General features: G+C 36.3%; 1 protein-coding gene across 2 annotated transcripts; it reads right to left on the bottom strand.

The window, feature by feature from the left end:
- Positions 1-6,314: 6,314 nt before the first annotated feature.
- On the bottom strand, positions 6,315-15,984 carry LOC137094518 (protein FAM107B). Of its 2 annotated transcripts, none has more exons than XM_067460263.1 (5): positions 15,943-15,984; positions 14,528-14,594; positions 13,945-14,149; positions 10,676-10,820; positions 6,315-9,532 (listed from the first exon to the last, which is right to left on the bottom strand). In XM_067460263.1, the coding sequence occupies exons 1-5, from the start codon at positions 15,964-15,966 to the stop codon at positions 9,416-9,418; spliced, it is 558 nt and encodes a 185-aa protein (XP_067316364.1). In that variant the 5' UTR covers positions 15,967-15,984; the 3' UTR covers positions 6,315-9,415. The 2 variants fall into 2 exon arrangements, with proteins under 2 accessions (XP_067316364.1, XP_067316365.1); XM_067460264.1 differs by having other exon boundaries at positions 14,537-14,594.
- Positions 15,985-15,991: the final 7 nt, after the last annotated feature.

Here is a 15,991-nt window from a genome sequence, read left to right as displayed (position 1 = left end):
TGTGATTTAAGTCGAGTCGACGGTGACTAGTTGCTGATGAGCTGAGACTGAACACGGGTTGTTGTGCACAGCTTTGGCATATGACGCAGCGCTGCCCACAAGGCTATATCTTATCAGTTCTTTTATCTTTGGGTCTTTATATTTCTCACCGATTTCTGCTCGTTCTAAATTACATGCAGATAAAATAACACAGTAAAGATTAAGCATTAGTGAGAGAGCGACTGTTTGTGAATTAATTCTACTTGGCAGCATCTCTGCTAATAGAAATATATGCTAGAACTTTTCAGTTTCTAAGCTACTGAATGTTTGTGTGTGCGATCTGCAAGTGATGTGCAAGCTACTGTTTATGTGTGTGCGTTACAATGCAGCAGCGCTTTAGTTTAGAGCGGCGATTAACTTGCGCACACAATAAGCGGTTTAAAACGTGCTTTAACCCGATCAATACTGAGCATTCAGATATCAGAGTCATTTTAACCGTTGGAAACTGAGCGTTAAAGTGGATTTGTCCTGTTGCGCCCTCTTACCAGAGACTAGTCAACATAAAGCTTATAGCGTCATGTCAGAGCATTACAGTCGACTAGTCTGTGCAACACCTTCTTTTAACATCTTGTAATTTTGAATTTTTTTTATTAGTCGCAGTTGCAAGAAAATAGTCAGAATTGTGAGACATACTGTATACTCGCAATTGTAAAGTCCAATTCTGAGAAACAAATAGATCAGAATTGTGGGATATAAACCCAAAAAGTTTATATCTCAGAAACTCGATTAACCCATCAGAACTGCCAGATGTAAACTCGATCGCAAGAAAGAAAGTCAGAATTGTGAGAAGATTTACCTTTTGTATTTTTTTATTCAGTGGTCAAAACAAAAACCTTCAATATTTTCATGGCTTAATCCATTGTGGTTTTGCTTTATAAAGCCTGTAGAGATGTCCATGTCTTTGATTTTGGGATCTGGTTCAGACTGGCTCTGTAGTGCAAATTGGAGGGCCAAAAATGCATATTGGAGTCAGAGCAGGGGTATTTCCAAGCTCAAATAGATATCACATGATCTTGTTGTGGGTATAAAACTTCATACTTCATATGAAGCACGTGGACAGAACAGTGGTTAATCATGATGGGGTTAAGAGATTTGAGCCACAATACAGATTTTTACACCAGGATTAAATGCAGTATCAAACCTGGATAATCCACATTTTTAAATCATTTTTTTCTTTCTTTTCAGTTTTAGACTTCACAGGGCAAAAGTAGTCTGTAGCTCCATTTCAAAATCTAGTGAGGATGCATTAGATATAGGCCTACTCCTGGTCCAAAATTATTCTGCTTTTTAAGACACCTCATTTTTTTGGACAAGAATCTTTGCAGAGAATGCAATCTCATAATGCAGTGCAACAAGTTCAGTAAATATATTTTGTATCAATATATCAACAGTATCAATAAAAACACCCATCTAACAGAGCAATAGGGCAAGATACTTTTAAAGTTATGATGAATTCTTCCAATAACGTTAATAGAATGTTCTTTTAAAGTTATCTGGCCTTTAATAACACTATCAAAACATTAGCACAAAAACGTTTTTTTTTCAATGCATCATTCGAGGAAAAATTTTCTGAAAAATTTTAGTTGGACATAAGTTTGTATTACTTACCATTTTTTGAGAGGGTTCAGAGAACATTCAAAAGTAACGTTCCCATAACACATGCAAAATGATAAAATGGAGAAAAAAAGTTCTCTCTAATATTCATATAACACACCATATAACAATTTTAAAAACAGAACGTTCTGAGAACAGTCTATATGTTTTCATAACTTAATGGGAACATTAGCAAAATATTATTATATTTTTGTTAGCTGGTACACTGTAAAAAATTATATGTTGAATAAGTTATGACAACATATGTTTTTACATTGTTTTAACTCAACAAAAAAGTTAAGAAATGTTAAACTTTTTTTTTTAATTATGCAAGATGTAACTCAATTTTTAAAGTCAGTTTAACAGAATTTAAATTGAAATTACTTAAACATCCAAATCGATTGTACTGCAAAAGTTCAAAATTTGCCTTTTTTTTTTTCTTTTTTTTTTACAGTGTACTGACTATTTTACCCAATATTTGTGAAAGATATCTGAATTTAAGGCCTGTTCACACCATGGATGATAACTATAACGATAAAGATATGGTTCTAAAAAATAATTCTAAATATAAAGGAATAGCAGCTGGTGGACACACCACAACTACACTGAAAAAATTTTTGGTTTTTGTTGGTTTAACTTAAAAAAGTAAGTAACCTGGTTGCCCACAAAATTTTGAGTTTATTGAAATTAAAAATTTGAGTTGATACAATGAAGGAAATTTGTTTAATAAATAGAAACTCGAAATATTATTGTGTCTGAACCACATAAAAATTTGATAAATCATGAAAATAGCACAATTTGACGTTTCACTGCATCATCAGAAATAACACACAATTACCCAATATGCTTACAAAATCATTTAATAATATTTAAATAAAGGTTGTCGAATCTCAAAAAACGTCCATTGTATTAACTCAAATTTTTAATTTCAATGAACTCAAAATGTTAAGGCAACCAGGTAACTTTTTTCTTAATATTTTTTTTGCAGTTAAATGACACAGAGAAACAATATCTCTGATGAATGATAAAAATAGCCAATAATCAGAATCCATCCTGCTTTTAAAAAGTGTGAGGATGTAAAGCGCCAGATGACAACCCCTGCGTGCACTTAGAATAAACAGAATGATGACATTGTCTGTTGTCTAATATAGTTATCGATAGTTATCTTTACAGTTATTGTTCTTGGTGGGAACAGGCCTTTATGCTTTTTTAAAAGTATTGCACTGTTAGCTTAGCAACATGCTGGTGTCAAACTTCAATCAATTGTGAGTGGAGTTTTGTATGCGCTTCATATGAGCGACTCTATCTGTTGTTTTAAATCAGTGATTTATGAGATTATATTTAAATTAAGATGCTGCCTTGGAAGGTTTTGGAACGGCTGTTGATCAAGTACTTTGTTGTGACACTGACTAAGTTTGCAACCGAAATGATTTATCTGTCCGTGATTATCCGTTTTTATTTCCCGGTGCATGTTGTGTGAGCTGATTGGTTGATTAGTTAAGGTTCTTCTGTTTGGGTCTCTGACCATAATCTGCACTGTTCTCGTGTGCAGAAGACGTCTAATGTTTGCATGACCTCGTAAAAATTTGTTTACAAGAGCGATGATCAAAACTGAAAATATACATATTCATATCTTTTCCACTATGCTATTCGCAAAATGAAAATATTGCTGTCAAGTCATTTTGCAATTGGAGGGAACAGGATATTGACACAATCTGTTTTTTCTTTGTAAAATATATGTGTTCTGTTTTAAAACAAAAATGATGATTTAACATATTAAGGAATCAGTACTGTACTTAAAAATGGATTGAAAAAAACAATGTACAATGAACAATGCAAGAACATTTATCACCTAGTATATTCATCAGTATATCATATGCGTGCCAATTTGAGCACATCATACATGAAATCAATAATTAAATAAAGCAATGCGTCCCACTTTATATTGTGTCAATAGGGATGTTCACACTTATAATAGTTAACCCAAGGTCATTCTAAACTGAATCCTGGGTTATCTTGCATCACGGTTCACACTGCTCATAATTTACCCGGGGTTAACAATTAATCCTGGCTGTTTATAAACTGATGTTACACATTGTACATTCCTAAACCCTGGGTTAACGTTCTTTTTGCAGAGTCGGTGAATGCAGCATGCGACCTCTTCTCATAAAAGCTCTAGCTATGTTCATCCGCGTATTGCCAAATGTGCTATTGAGTTTAAGTTGAATAGATACTTCGGACTATAAACTTAAGAATGAAATGGTCTCTTCTTCAATCAGATTGTTGCGTTTTTTGTCAGCATTTGACGGTTTTCCTCTTAAATGCTGAATTTACTGTTTATATAAAATGTGCAGTGTTTCCATGGCTGCAGCCGTAAACATAGGCTGCTGTCTTATCAGGCAATGACTCTAGGCAGTGTTTGCACACAAAGGTACCTCACAAAACTGATTTTGAACAGATTTCTGAGGCTGTGTAACAGTTTAATAATCTACAGAAAAATAGAGCTTTGGTGAGAAGTTAAATATTCAATTACTACAGTGTAGTTTCTTGCTAGAAATTACATCAGAAGTGGAAAACGTTGGTCAAAAACGTACATTTTCACAAACTGACGTGCAACTTTCAGATGTCATCTTTCTTTTTCTAGCTCAGCTGTCTCAGAATGAAAGCAAAGGATTGTGGGATATCAAAGGCAGTGAAGGATACATCATTGCCGCCTTCAAAACTCTATCAGATATATAGATCTCCTGTATCTCAGGAGACAGGAATTGAAGCTAATATTGGATTCGGACGTGCCTTGATGCCTTCCTACCTAGAAATGTGTCCTCTAAAGGCAGCATTTTCCAGTTTTCCGACACAGCCTGTGACTGTCTAAATCATGCAAGTATGAATACGAGATCGGTTGTCTGTTGCTAAGCTTCTAGCTTTAACATTTTAACACTGGATCATTTCACACTGTACACGTTCTGGCACCGCGATACAAGTTTGGAGCAGTTTTTGCGGTGTTAACTCCTCATTAAGCTGGCAAACTTGTACAGCGTTAAACAATGCGGTGTTAGAATGTTACAACTAGATGCTTAGCAACCGACAACCAATCGTGTGCCTTATATTCATGCGCTTTGAGCAGTCACGGAAACACAGCACGATGTATATAAAAATTTGTTTCTGCGTTTGAGAGGAAAAATGTCAAGCGTGATGAAAAACGCGACAATAAAAAGAGAAACTTTCATTATTACCTTTATAGTTCTTACTGAAGTGTTCGCTCAGAAAAAAACTTTATATTACAGTCAGCAATGTGTAATATGAGGATGTGTAATGCCAGAGTCTTTAGTAAACAGGTCGCTTGTCGTGTTTGTCCAGTCAGCAACACCGACACTGCAATTATGCAAATACAGACATTAACCCGGGGTTTAGGAATGTACAGTTGAAACGGCAGTTCGTGAATACCTAGGATTAACTGTTAACCCTGGGGGAAATTTTGAGCAGTGTGAAACGCAAAGCAAGATAACCCAGGATACAGTTTACCCAGGGTTTAGAATGACCCAGGGTTAACTATTTAATGTGTGAAAACCCCTAACGTTTCTTTACCCGGGGTTAAAAGTAATGTTTAGAATGACGATATATCCCAGGGTTAAGCGCAGTGTAAAAATCCCTTTTATACTGTGTATTAACATTTAAACAAATAATTTGATACAAAGTATTTTTTGTGTACATACCACTGATCGATATAAATTCTCTATATATATCAGTGGTACATACATGTTTTTACATTGTACTTATATTTTTAAAAATACCTGCACATAATTACAGCTGTAATTCATTTCTGTAATTAAATCTATAATTACTCTGTGGACCCTTCCTTTACCCCTTAAACTCAAAATACCCCTGTCTCACCTCAAAAGCAGCAGACGTGTTTTGCAATACAATATGAACACAATAAGTACATTGTACTTATTTTTTAATGTAAGTACATAGTAGTTAGGACACCTAATATAAAGTGGGATCAAACAAGTTATTTATTTTGCCAATGGAACCCTAATATAAGACATTTTCCTCTTAAACCTGTGAACAGAACCGTTTAAAACCCAAGTGCTGTAAGTGATTAAGTATAAAAATGCATCAGTCTAATGAGCAGTTCAGCAATCAGTTATAGTAATTATGGTAATTATGCAAACTGCCTCAGAAGGGCTGATTAAATATCATTTAGAAGTCATCTATGAATTACTTTGGCTTTGAGAAGTATGAAAGAAAGCTACACCCTTGTTTTTTTGTAGATAATTCCTCCCTTGATCAGTTATGACCTTTTTTCTTTATTATATTTCCACATGAAAGTTCAGGAAGTGTAGAGGAGACACAAATACAGTATGTGTACTATACATGAAGCTGATGAATACATATATTGTATATCTTTTTTGTAAAAGCTACAAATGTATGGATGCAATGCATCATGTGTTATCAATGGAGTTACGAAGAGCCAATGATTTGTACCCTTAAAGATATACAGGTAGTAGCACGTTATGAATAAACACTCCTTGTCTATGCATTGTGTGTGTTCAGTAAAATCTTTGTGTACAATGCAAATAAAGTTCACATCAGAGTGCTATGCAAAGGCAGACTGTGCTTGGTACTTTCAGACAATACACTCAAACTGTATTACATGTCAAAATCTCTTTATTTAACGACTATTATAAAATGTACAAAACATATTTACAAAAAAAAATGTGTGTTGTGTTGTTAGCCAAAACATAGGCTACATGTGAGATCAAAATCATGTGCTTTATGTCATATGAGTGGAAAAGCTCTTAAGCAAACCCTCATGTTGTGTTCCGGGCGTTTTAACCCAAAGAGGATTATCTTTTTCTGGAAACTGCTAGTTAAAGCTAGGGAAGGCAATGCTTTTCATGGACACATGAACTCTCTTCACATCCTGATAGCAATCAATAATAGAAGAGGTCTAAGTGTTGTTGTTTTTTAAGTATCTTCCTAGGTAGTCTCAGGACCAAAAAATGTTTGCTCAATCATTGTCTTTCCTGCCTATTAGAGGATGCATTTTCATATCTCTTTGCACCCTGCTTGCCCAGATATTACATGTCATAAGCGCTTTCCATGAGTCTATGCAGAGTTGTAGAAAGACAGACACTGTCACTGAGTACTGCAAACAAACAGCAGCCGCTTTTTACAGTTCCACCTGAACCAAAACAACGAGCCTATGCTGCGCTCACGCCATGCCGTAACCGTAATTACAAGATGGCAACCTGTGACGTTACCCGGAGCTGTTCACATCCTCAGACTCGGATATATGCGTTTCTATGTCAACACTATAATCGTCGAAATTAATAAGCAGCAGTCAGGTGGTACAACTAGAGCTGTTGTAAAGTTGTTTGCATTCATTATTATTGTAATGTTAGGCTACGTGCTTTGACACATTAGGTAATTTTACATGCTTTGCAGACTCTGCTCTGGCTGAGTGGCTTTTTTGGATGCCGTACTGAAGAGAGGAAAGGATATTATGCTTTCAAAGCTAGCGATATTTCCTACCCTAGCTTTAGTGTTATAGCATTGGACTAAAACGTACCGAATTTACTCACACAGGTTACAACTACTTTACAAAATAATTTTGATAATCTTTGTGCTTCGTGTTTTTTCCCCCACCTTGTTCCCAGTCAAAAATGACTGACCTACAAAAATTGCTTATAAACATCTCATTATTCTGTTATTGCCAAATAGTAGCCTAGAAATCTAGACGCACCCTAGCGGCAGCAAATCTAATTTCCCGCGAGTGTCGTCTGGCAACTCTCAATACACTTGGTCTGGTCGGGCCAATCACATCGTGTATAGAGTCGGTGGGCGGAGCCTAATATAATGATGGCCAAGTTGTGCGTCCGTGCTTCTAGTAAACACAGAAGCTGGCGAACGGCGGTCTTTCGAATTGGCTTTGACTGCGACTCTGGACGACTTGGAGTTAAGCTTTCCTCTGAGAAAAGAACAAAGAACGGCACTGAAGTCATTCTTAAAAAGGGAAGATGTGTTCTGAGTTTTGCTGACCGGATATGGCGAAAGCTTATTCTGTCAACTAGCTCTGCTTCACCTTCGTTGCTCTGGTTGGTTGTAGCGCTATCCATTTGCGGAGTTCGAAAGACAACCATTTATCCCGCTCCTTAGAAATATCTATTCCCGCCCCTATTTAAGAATAGTAATGGGTTACATTATCTGGGCTGGGATGGTCTGGGCATGTTTGTTTTTTTAATAACAAAAAAGTTTGATTTTTGGCCAAATGTAAAGACCACCAAAATTTTAATAATAAGACAGAAGGAAATTAAAATCCATTAATGTACAGTAAAGGGCACAGCTCAAACAAAACTTTCAGTTGTGCTGTCATTCTGGATTGCAGGAGAATAGGACAAACGAGAAGAAAGTTGAACTTACTTCACCAATAAAAACATTTTTGTATATGTTTTAACCATTGAAGGTCAGCAGTAAAGTGAGATCCTGCAATTTCACTGTTTTTATTCATTTAGCGAAATACCGATTCCTTTTTTGAGCAAGAGAGATGAGTAAATGCATACTCACATTTAGTCTAGAATTACAATAACCATCCTGTTTACACACGACGACTCTGCACTTACTCCTGATTTTTCTCAACATGGGACAGGTGAGCTATTGGTCAATAAATGGGAAAACAAAGTAACTTGCGTACATTATTTGAAAAAGTGACACATATATGTTTTATTCGTTTAATTTAAAAGTAATGCGTTACTTTACTAGTTACTTGAAAAAGTAATCTGATTACACAACTCAAGTTACTTGCAATGCATTACTCCCATGAAATACAAAACCAGTGCAAATGAAAAGAAAATAAGTTGACAAAAAGGTTAAACCCAATATTTGTTGATAATATTGCATAATGAGAGATAAGCAATTTAAAAGGGTTATATCAAATTAGGTAAAATATGTTCAAAACAGTAAAAAGTCACATATTCAAAAAGTATAAATCAATAATAGCTTAATTCTAAAGATATTTGCATTATGTGTTGATACTGACTAAGAAAATAGAGTTCTTTTACTGCCTTTTTTTCTGTCCGATCAAATAATATCAAGAAAAAGAGATGTTCAAATTAGCAATTGACAATAGCAGTTAATTGGTCATGCTAGAAATAGAAAACCTGTATAGCATATTGCATTATGTAATACTGTGTCCTATGCTCTGTTTGTACACTGCACATTTTGTTAAATGTAGGAGATCCATGTTATAACGTGCGTGCACATAGAACACATAAATACTGTGCACCAAATACTGTGCACATATACATGCCGCCAAACTAGTAAATGTGGACCGGATCTGTTCACATACACATTGCATTGTGTTGGTAGGGTTACATGACCCAAGATTGGTTAGGAACTCCATTAAAAATAATACAAATATAAAGTCTATAAATATGGCAGGACCAATATTTTCTATACTCAAACACTAGATACAGTTCCAGTCTATTTGGAGTTATTCTGTTCTTGTGTGTGCAAATGACAGCCCCTTAATCAGCAATTAATGTGCAATACATGAAATCTTAGACCATTATAAGTGCTTAACATTTTGTAACACTGACATATCATTAGCCAACATTTTCTACTTTCTTGTCCTCAATATTGATTTTTCTTTCATTCATCAAAAATTCTTTGATTTCCTTCAAACTCAAAGCCCAAGCTTTCTAACCAATGAAGAACTGTCCGATCAGAAGCTGGCGGTGCATCATCACTCGTGTAGATCTAAGAAGTTGTAGGCGGTGTGCGACTACAGCTCTTTCTCCTCAGCACTTGTGATCGCTGTCCTCTTCAGGCTCTCCTTGACCCTAATGAACTCCGGTGCGCCCTTTGACCTTTCCCTCTGCTCCTCGGCCTCTCGCTCAAACTTAGAAGAATTAAATCAATTCTAAATGAGGTTGTTGCTACACTGTACAGCAGTAGCCAAAAGTGAGGTCTAGCCTATGAAAGTTGACATCTTCATCCTCATCCTTCCTATTATTAAAACGTGTTAAGGAAGCATAGTGCGTAGTTGTGCTTGGAGTAAATACTTTATTGGTGACAGCACAATGAAATATGCCAAATTTTGCGGACATATTTTTTGGCCAGGTTGTCATACAAAGAAATTAAAGGGTTAGTTCACCCAAAAATGATATTTCTTTCATTAATGACACACCCCAATGTCATTCCACACCCGTAAGACCTCTGTTCATCCTCTGAACACAGTTTAAGATATTTTAGATTTAGTCCGAGGCCTTTCTGTCCGTTGAATGTAAGTGTATGCCCACTTGCTGTCCACGTCCAGAAGGTAATGAAAACATCCTCAAAGTAGTCCATATGTGACATCAGTTGGTTAGTTAGGCTCTTTTGAAGCGTCGACAGTACATTTTGGTCCAAAAAATACTACTTTATTCAGCATAGTCTTCTCTTCTGTGTTCTTCAAATAAAGCTTCAACGGTCATGAATCATGATTCGCGTGTCAAACTGACAAACTGCCGAAATCACGTGACATTGGCGATATCACGAATCAATCTGCTGATTCACGACCGTTTGAATCTTTTTGAGGTTTGAAAACAAACGCAGAAGAGAAGACAATGCTGAATAAAGTCGTATTTTTTGTTATTTTTGGACCAAAATGTATTGCCGACGCTTCAGAAGAGTCTAACTAACCAACCATCATTAATGACAGAAATTTCATTTTTAGGTGAACGAACCCTTTAAGAACACATGCAAATACAAGAGAGAACCAACAAAATATTGATAACTGATAATGTTGCAGTTGATGTATGATGCAGACATCACTTTTGGATTCTACTATACAGGAGCACGTTATTTTAGAAAATAGTGTATACATTATGACTTTAGGACCAAAGATCAATGTGTTTCAGACAAGATGAGGGTGTATTCTGTGTGATTTGAATTGCTTCCTGGCATTTAATGGCCTTATTATCATAAATTAAACACTATTGTTCATTAGATGCTGATATACTGTTTATGAATTTAGTTTGAGGGATATGATTTCAGTTCTTACCTTCTCTAACCTCATCTGCCTCTTCAGTAACTCCTGCTCCAGGGGTGATTTTTCTTCTTCCTTTCTCTCTCGTTTCAGAGCTTGATCTCTCTTCCTCTTTTCCAGAACTCTCTTTAACTCTGGCTTCTCTTCCATTACTGCTCCTCTGACAGATAGGATAAGTGTTATTATATCTCATATTGCTATAGTGTTACTAATAGTGTATCTCTTTAGAAGTAGTTAATTGATTGTAATTGGGTGGTAGAGGGAAAGGTCAGGAAGTTACCATGAAATCAAAATGGACAATTCTGGCTTATATTTATTTTAAATGATTTTTCCATGCACATCTTTTAAAATATTTTTTATTCATGTGCCATACTAATCTTTAATCAAAGTAACTTCCCCTCCCTGTTCTTTGGCATGAGGGCGGGACAACCTGTCACTCACATCTATTCCACAAAAATCTATTCCTGGGCTACATATTTTCTCGTTAAATAAGCTGTTTAACTCGGATATACATCACAGTAGGGTCCTAAATTTATCAGAGATACAATACCCCAATAATACTGCGTTTTCCCCCATGTCGTAATGACCTTAAATATGAAATGATAACCCATTGCGTAAAACTCATTAGACTCTGAATTATGTGTTTCTATGGGAACACTATCAAGGGCCAAATTAATCTGCAGTGGTCACGTGGTAAAAGTTGGAGCTCTCAGAAGATTACAATTTGTAATTCTATGAATATGCGAACCACGTAAACGCTGTTTAGAAGTTGGACTGTTGCACCTTAAAGGGTTCGTTCACCCAAAAATGAAAATTATGTCTAATCACTCACCCTCATGCCATTTCAAACCTGTAAGACTTTCGTTCATCTTCGGAACACAAATGAAGATCTGAGAGCTTTCTGTCCCTCCATTGACAGCAACGCTACTGACACGTTTCAAAAAGTTCATAAACAGATTGTAAAACTAATCAATATAAATTGAGCGGTTTAGTCCACATTTTCTGAAAAGACTTGATCCCTTTATATGATGAACTGAATTTAATAAAGGCTTTTATTCACAAATAAACATTGATCAGCGAACATAAACAGAAGCTCAACCAAACGTGCTTGAGGCGCGATAACAAACCTCATTGGCTCTTGAGGAAGCTCAAACGTGCTGCGTAACACCAGAATGAACCTCATTGGTTCTCGATGAAGCTCAAACGTGCTGCGTAACACCAGAATGAACCTCATTGGTTCTCGATGAAGCTCAAACGTGCTGCGTAACACCAGAATGAACCTCACTGGCTCATGATGAAGCTCAAACGTGCTGCATAACACCAGAATGAACCTCATTGGTTCTTGATGAAGCTCAAACGTGCTGCGTAACACCAGAATGAACCTCATTGGTTCTTGAGGAAGCTCAAACGTGCTGCGTAACACCAGAATGAACCTCATTGGTTCTTGATGAAGCTCAAGCGTGCTGCGTAACACCAGAATGAACCTCATTGGCTCTCGATGAAGCTCAAACGTGCTGCGTAAAACCAGAATGAACCTCATTGGTTCTCGATGAAGCTCAAACGTGCTGCGTAAAACCAGAATGAACCTCATTGGTTCTCGATGAAGCTCAAACGTGCTGCGTAAAACCAGAATGAACCTCACTGGCTCATGATGAAGCTCAAACGTGCTGCATAACACCAGAATGAACCTCATTGGTTCTTGATGAAGCTCAAACGTGCTGCGTAACACCAGAATGAACCTCATTGGCTCTTGAGGAAGCTCAAACGTGCTGCGAAAAATCAGAATGAACCTCATTGGTTCTCGATGAAGCTCAAACGTGCTGTGTAAAACCAGAATGAACCTCATTGGTTCTCGATGAAGCTCAAACATGCTGCGTAAAACCAGAATGAACCTTACTGGCTCTTGATGAAGCTCAAATGTGCTGCGTAACACCAGAATGAACCTCTCTGGCTCTTGATGAAGCTCAAATGTGCTGCGTAACACCAGAATGAACCTCATTGGTTCTCGATGAAGCTCAAATGTGCTGCGTAACACCAGAATGAACCTCAATGGCTCTTGATGAAGCTCAAACATGCTGCGTAAAACCAGAATGAACCTCATTGGTTCTCGATGAAGCTCAAATGTGCTGCGTAACACCAGAATGAACCTCACTGGTTCTCACACATCAAGCGAACATGCTTAAGCTTCCGTTTACCACAACTGATGTGTGAGTTGCTTATTTGCGAATAAAAGCCTAAATTCAATCTGTTCATCATATAAAGGGATCAAGTCTCTCTCTTCAGAAAAATTTAGGCTAAACCGCTCAATTCATATGTATTAGTTTTACAATCTCTTTATGAATGTTTTGAAGCGTCAATGTTTCAGTTGCGTATCTGTCAATGGAGTAACAGAAAGCTCTCAGATTTTATCAAAATGATCTTCATTTGTGTTCCAAAGATGAGTTAAAGTCTTATGAGTTTGGAACAACATAAGGGTGAGGAATAAATGACAGAACTTTCATTTTTGTGTGAACCATCCCTTTAACTGATTAGCTATGTTTAACATAGTCCATCCAGCCTTAGTGGTGTCAGTCAAAAGGAACATCTTTTCAGAGGTAAAGCAAGTTGTGGCATCTGTTGAATGATCTTGTTGAATCGTTCACTGTATTAAGGAATCAAATGGTTTTGGTTTCGATTTCCGTTGTTTTAACCTACATCAAATGTAGCGATCATTTATAATAAAAGGCATTAGGACTTCTTAAAAGTATTCATAAGACGTACACATCACACCAAAGAGCCTCTACACAATTGGCATGAAACGGAGGTTATGAAGTTAAGAAAAGTCTTTCTTTCCTGACGTATATAATGGCTTCTTGAACAAGAAAAAATGCAGGGCGGGACTTGATTTGGTCCATCTGGAATTGATTAGTTGGTTGTAGTTTGCTATTGCTGTGAGTGACAGGTTGACCCGCCTTCATGCCAGTAAACACATCATCAGAGGAGAGAAGACATGATGCTGCAAGAGGGAGGGGTATAGATACTGATAATAATAAATTTCCAATATTCCATATAAAATTAGGAATTATGGTGACTTTAACTACAAGCACGACTTTGACTTTACTGCCATCTTTTGGACAGAACATTTACATGCAAAGGAGACGTAAACTCAGCATTCTCTCTGCGGGCACATGTTTGAAGTGAGATTAGAAATTGGGTCAGGTGATAAATTAAGGCTGAAACTAAGCTTTTGCTCATGCCTCAAAATATGAACAGGCTTTCAACTCAAATTCTGGGTCAGTATGCACCTTTTGTGTGTAATAATCAGCTCCCGCTGGAGCTCCTGATGGCTCTTGGACGCTTTGATAGGATTGTGGAGCTTTTTGGGCCTGATGAGCTCCTCATAGTAACCGCTGTCCGCTTGCTCAGGAAGCAACGTGCTCTGGTCTAAATCCTCTTCTATGGCCCACGTCTGCTCAGGGTCTGTCACTGATCCAAGATCAGAGACTAAATCTAATGGAGGGAGGGAAACAAACGAGAGCCTTCTGTTACAAAACAGCCAATATCATCCACCAGGTGAAAATCAGCTCATTTGCTTAGGAAAATAATAGGATTCCTTTCATAACTGTAGCATAAATTCACCAAAGAAAGAATGAGTAATGTAAATAAAAAGCATCCATGTAAAAACAAATATTCACACAACTCAACTTAAAAATGTATATTCAGCAGCCTTACATGTTTAAGCAATCAAAATGTGGATCACATATAACTTAAAAGATTAAAATTGGTTAAATTATTTTGATGAGTAAAATAAAAAACATGTTGACAAGCTCATGTTTTACAGTGCATGTAATTGCATCAAATAATATTTAAAAAAAACAAACAGAAAACCTGATTCACCAGGTCCAATAAGTGGTTGAGCACAGGCAGAATTATGACTCTGATGATTATGATCTGCCTGTGGGAGGATATGGATATTATGTTAGTCATAATATTTCACCACAAGACAAAATACAGAAATCAAAACTTTAATTTCTTTTGCAATTACCTTCTACAATGATGAGCTGTGATCATGGTACCCCACAATATTACTGTGTGATTAACATATTTATATACCACGGTATTTGTATCTAATAACCATCACTATTAATATGTTCAAGCGGATAATGCACTGTCTGATCCTTATCTATCATCCAAACGATCAAAAATAATCACCAAAGCTGTTGATGAAGAGGACAATAGCCCTGTGTGTTTAGAGAAACTTGCACTAACACAAGGGAGGCATTGTGGGTATGAGTGGGTGTGTGTGTGTGTGTGTGTGTGTGTATATTAACACCATGCTGAGTTGATCATATTGGACAAAAATGGTTTTGGGACCAGCTGGCATTTAGCCACCTCATTACTGGCCCTGCCAAACAAACTCTCCATTTTCTCTTCATAATCTGTCCGCCATCTAGAATGTGATGCGTCAGGAAAGTCATGAGGAGTCCTTGGACTAAATAACCAAATGGAAGTACATCAGTTGTTGTTAACGTTACCAAATGTATGCCTTTTTTTACACTGGAAAGTCAAAACACGTGAAAGCTATGCAGATTAAGATGTCTGGAGCCGAGAAGAATGCAGGTTTAGTTGGTATAGTGCAGGGTTATAATCTCTAACTAAAACTAAATCTATTAAAGCCGTCTTAGTTCACTGACATGAATCTGAAATAAAATAAAATATATCATTATTATTGGAAAAACCTGCATTGGCAATTTACTGAAATATGTTCAAGTTGAAGTGTTAAAATTACTAACTGGAAATAAATAGAAACTAAAACTGAACTAAAAGTTAAAATGAAATATAAATTGTAATATTAATATGAATACATAAAAATGACAAAACATGTAACTAATTAAAATAAAAGCTAATTCAAAACATTAATAAAAACTACAATACAATAAAGAGTAATAAAACAACACAATGCACTCTGATTTCACACATCTTCGTAAGAACTGAGAATATGAACTTAAACTCATACAGTGTTTAATGTATTTATTTAAGTATATACATGCCTTTCAGATTAGATTAAATGTCTCATGTTTAAACGTTGTGATTAAAGTCGCACAAATAGGAAAAATAACATGAACAGGAAAATGAACAACTTATTTAGGAATTATAATTATATAATTATTTAATCCTCAAACGTTATATTGTCCATTTACAATCAACACTTAGAGTTTGAGTCTTGTCAGATCTTTATAATTCTTACACTTGTAACATAGTAATAAACCTGGTTCTTCAAAATGGTTGAAAAATATCCTTACTTTCTTTCCATGGGCCACTCCCATGATTCCAAAGGTGCAGATCACTCAG

Source organism: Pseudorasbora parva, chromosome 12, assembly GCF_024679245.1.
Source record: "Pseudorasbora parva isolate DD20220531a chromosome 12, ASM2467924v1, whole genome shotgun sequence".
NCBI classification, from domain to species: domain Eukaryota; kingdom Metazoa; phylum Chordata; class Actinopteri; order Cypriniformes; family Gobionidae; genus Pseudorasbora; species Pseudorasbora parva.
The sequence above is the reverse complement of the archived record's forward strand: the minus strand, read 5'-3'. Positions and strand labels throughout refer to the sequence as shown.